The sequence below is a fragment of the Babylonia areolata genome, chromosome 31, assembly GCF_041734735.1.
Source record: "Babylonia areolata isolate BAREFJ2019XMU chromosome 31, ASM4173473v1, whole genome shotgun sequence".
Lineage (NCBI taxonomy): Eukaryota > Metazoa > Mollusca > Gastropoda > Neogastropoda > Buccinidae > Babylonia > Babylonia areolata.
In genome coordinates, this window is record NC_134906.1 from 8,684,862 (window position 1) to 8,687,361 (window position 2,500).

A 2,500-nucleotide genomic window follows, 5' to 3' on the forward strand; every position below is an offset into this window, starting at 1 on the left:
CATCATCATCGGAAGCATCTCAACAAAAACAAAAAACCTACAACAACAACAACAAAAAACAACAAACGGAAATAAAACAAAAAGTAGTGCACAAAGGCACGCTCGTACCCGCGCATGCACGCACACGCACACACACACACACACACACACACCATACCACAACACAACACAACACAACACAACCATGTGACAACACCGCTCTTATACTAAAACAATATCAGTATCAGTATCAGTAGCTCAAGGAGGCGTCACTGCGTTCGGTCAAATCCATAATATTATACGCTACACCACATCTGCCAAGCAGATGCCTGACCAGCAGCGTAACCCAACGCACTTAGTCAGGCCTTGAGAAAAAAAGAAAAGAAAAAGAAAAGCAAAAACAAACAAACAAACAACAACAGCTCACCAGCAAGATGTTTTCCTTGGTGCACGGGTTGTGGTCCAGTCCACAGTAGGGGCCGGAGGTAGGCTGTACCGTGGTACCCTTGCACCCCGTGAGAGATGGACTGTTGGGCCCCCCCACACACATCTCACACTCGGCGCTGTAGTACTGCGCGTCTGAGAGACAAGACAAGACAAGACAAGACCAGGGAAGACAGAGAGAGATAATACTGGGATAGACAAGACAAGACAAGCCAAGCCAAAATAAACTTATTTCATTTTAACAAATAGTAAAGAGTGGTAACTCTCTCCATTACACAAGATACACAACTTGCTTACGCTACCGATTCAGCTAGCACACGGGTAAATAAGAGGTACATTGGAACAAACCCAGACACTTCCTCAAGAAAAGGAAGCGCCGGGCCTGTCCTTATACCGATCATCTGACATGCGCACACAGCAGCAAAGACAGAAGAAATGTGCAAACACAAATAAGCTTTTATTCAAGACTGGCATAGCTTCTTTAATCCTGAACAAGCCACACAGAACACATGGACAATACGGAACAAACACATGATTGCCTCGGTGGTTTTTCAACTGGAAATGAACAACCAAATATTCTGTTTTAGTTTTTTTTGTGGTTCCGAACATAATAGATAAGCATTGTATCATCATTTTTTCCTCAACCCAGTCCTTGCGCCAAATAGGGTCTACACTACAAACAACACTAAAGGCATAAGCATTATGGTACTAAAATAATTATATGAGAAACCAGACAGACAGACGGAAAGTAAAAAAAAAGCAACAAAAAAACAAAACAGACACACAGACAGTCAGAGAGAGAGGCATATTAAATACGTGAGCTATAAATGTGCACTCATATTCTATATCTGAAAGGGAAGAGAGAAAGGGGTGACAGAGATAGACGAACAGAGAGAGAGAGAGGGGGGGGAGAATGAATGAATGTTTTATTGCATCCAGGCCATAGGCATCATTGCATTGGGATGCTGGGAAGGGGGACGTGCTGACAATAGCATTCAGAGAGATTGAGATTGAGATGGTTTATTCATATAGGCCACAGCCCCTTTGAAGGGGGATATACAGTAAAATACTGAAGTCATACATTCAAAAGTCTTCATGATGTAACATATACATTTCTCCTTTTGAGTGCTTTATACAGATATAGAGCGAACTCCTTGACAGTCTTTTCATTTGTTGATGACATTAACATGATAAGTCTAAACAAGCAAGGGTGTTGACAGTATTTAACTGGAATCAATTGTTCTCTAAGATCTCTTAATACTGGGCAACACAGCACAAAGTGAACTTCATCTTCTTTAGATTGTTGACACATTGGGCAAAACAAATTTGGGGCACATGATTTTCGATATCGATAATAATGCGTACATATTTCAGTAACACCTAATCTAAACCTTGCCAAAGTATATTTCAGATGTCTATCAAGTCTCATTGACAAATAAACTGGCATATTATAAGGTATATGAGAAAAACATTCGATACAAATCAAATCTGTCGCTATTCTCAATATGAGAGTTCCAATTTTGCCATCTACAATCAATTAATGTTCTACGAAATACATGAATAAAATTGCTGATATCTCCGCATTCAGAGAGAGAGAGAGAGAGAGAGAGAATTGGAATTAGAATGGTTAATTCACAATAAGGCCACATCCTCGAGTGAAAGGGGTATACGTAAACATTATACAACCCAATGAAAATACATAATGAAATAAGTATGAATATAGACAACAAAATGGACATTATATCTGTATAGATATATAAACAACAAAAAGTATATCTATGAAGCAACAATTTCTCTTAATTTGAATACTTTTTATTAGAACACCGAAAAATTATGTACGTCATTGACGACATTAACGAATTCAAGTTGAACAGAGAGGAATGTCTGTAGCACTCAGGTTTTTATAGACATTTGACGCATATGTTTTAGTGCTGGGCAGCAAAGAACAAAGTGCATCTCGTTTTCTTGGGCTTCATAACATAAAGGACAAACTAAATCGTTTGCACAAAAAACTTCTGTATCTAAAGTGATGCAGTGTCAATTCTGATATACCAAGTCTAAACCTCGTCGTTACACA

At 39.0% G+C, this 2,500-nt stretch overlaps 1 protein-coding gene across 1 annotated transcript in view; it reads right to left on the reverse strand.

The window, feature by feature from the left end:
• The window catches only part of LOC143275716 (uncharacterized), a 31,727-nt gene that overhangs the window by 3,403 nt on the left and 25,824 nt on the right, over positions 1 to 2,500 (reverse strand). The window contains exon 12 of the mRNA XM_076579990.1: positions 407 to 558. Coding sequence (XP_076436105.1) covers positions 407 to 558 — 152 coding nt within the window. The remainder of the gene's footprint in view (positions 1 to 406; positions 559 to 2,500) is intronic.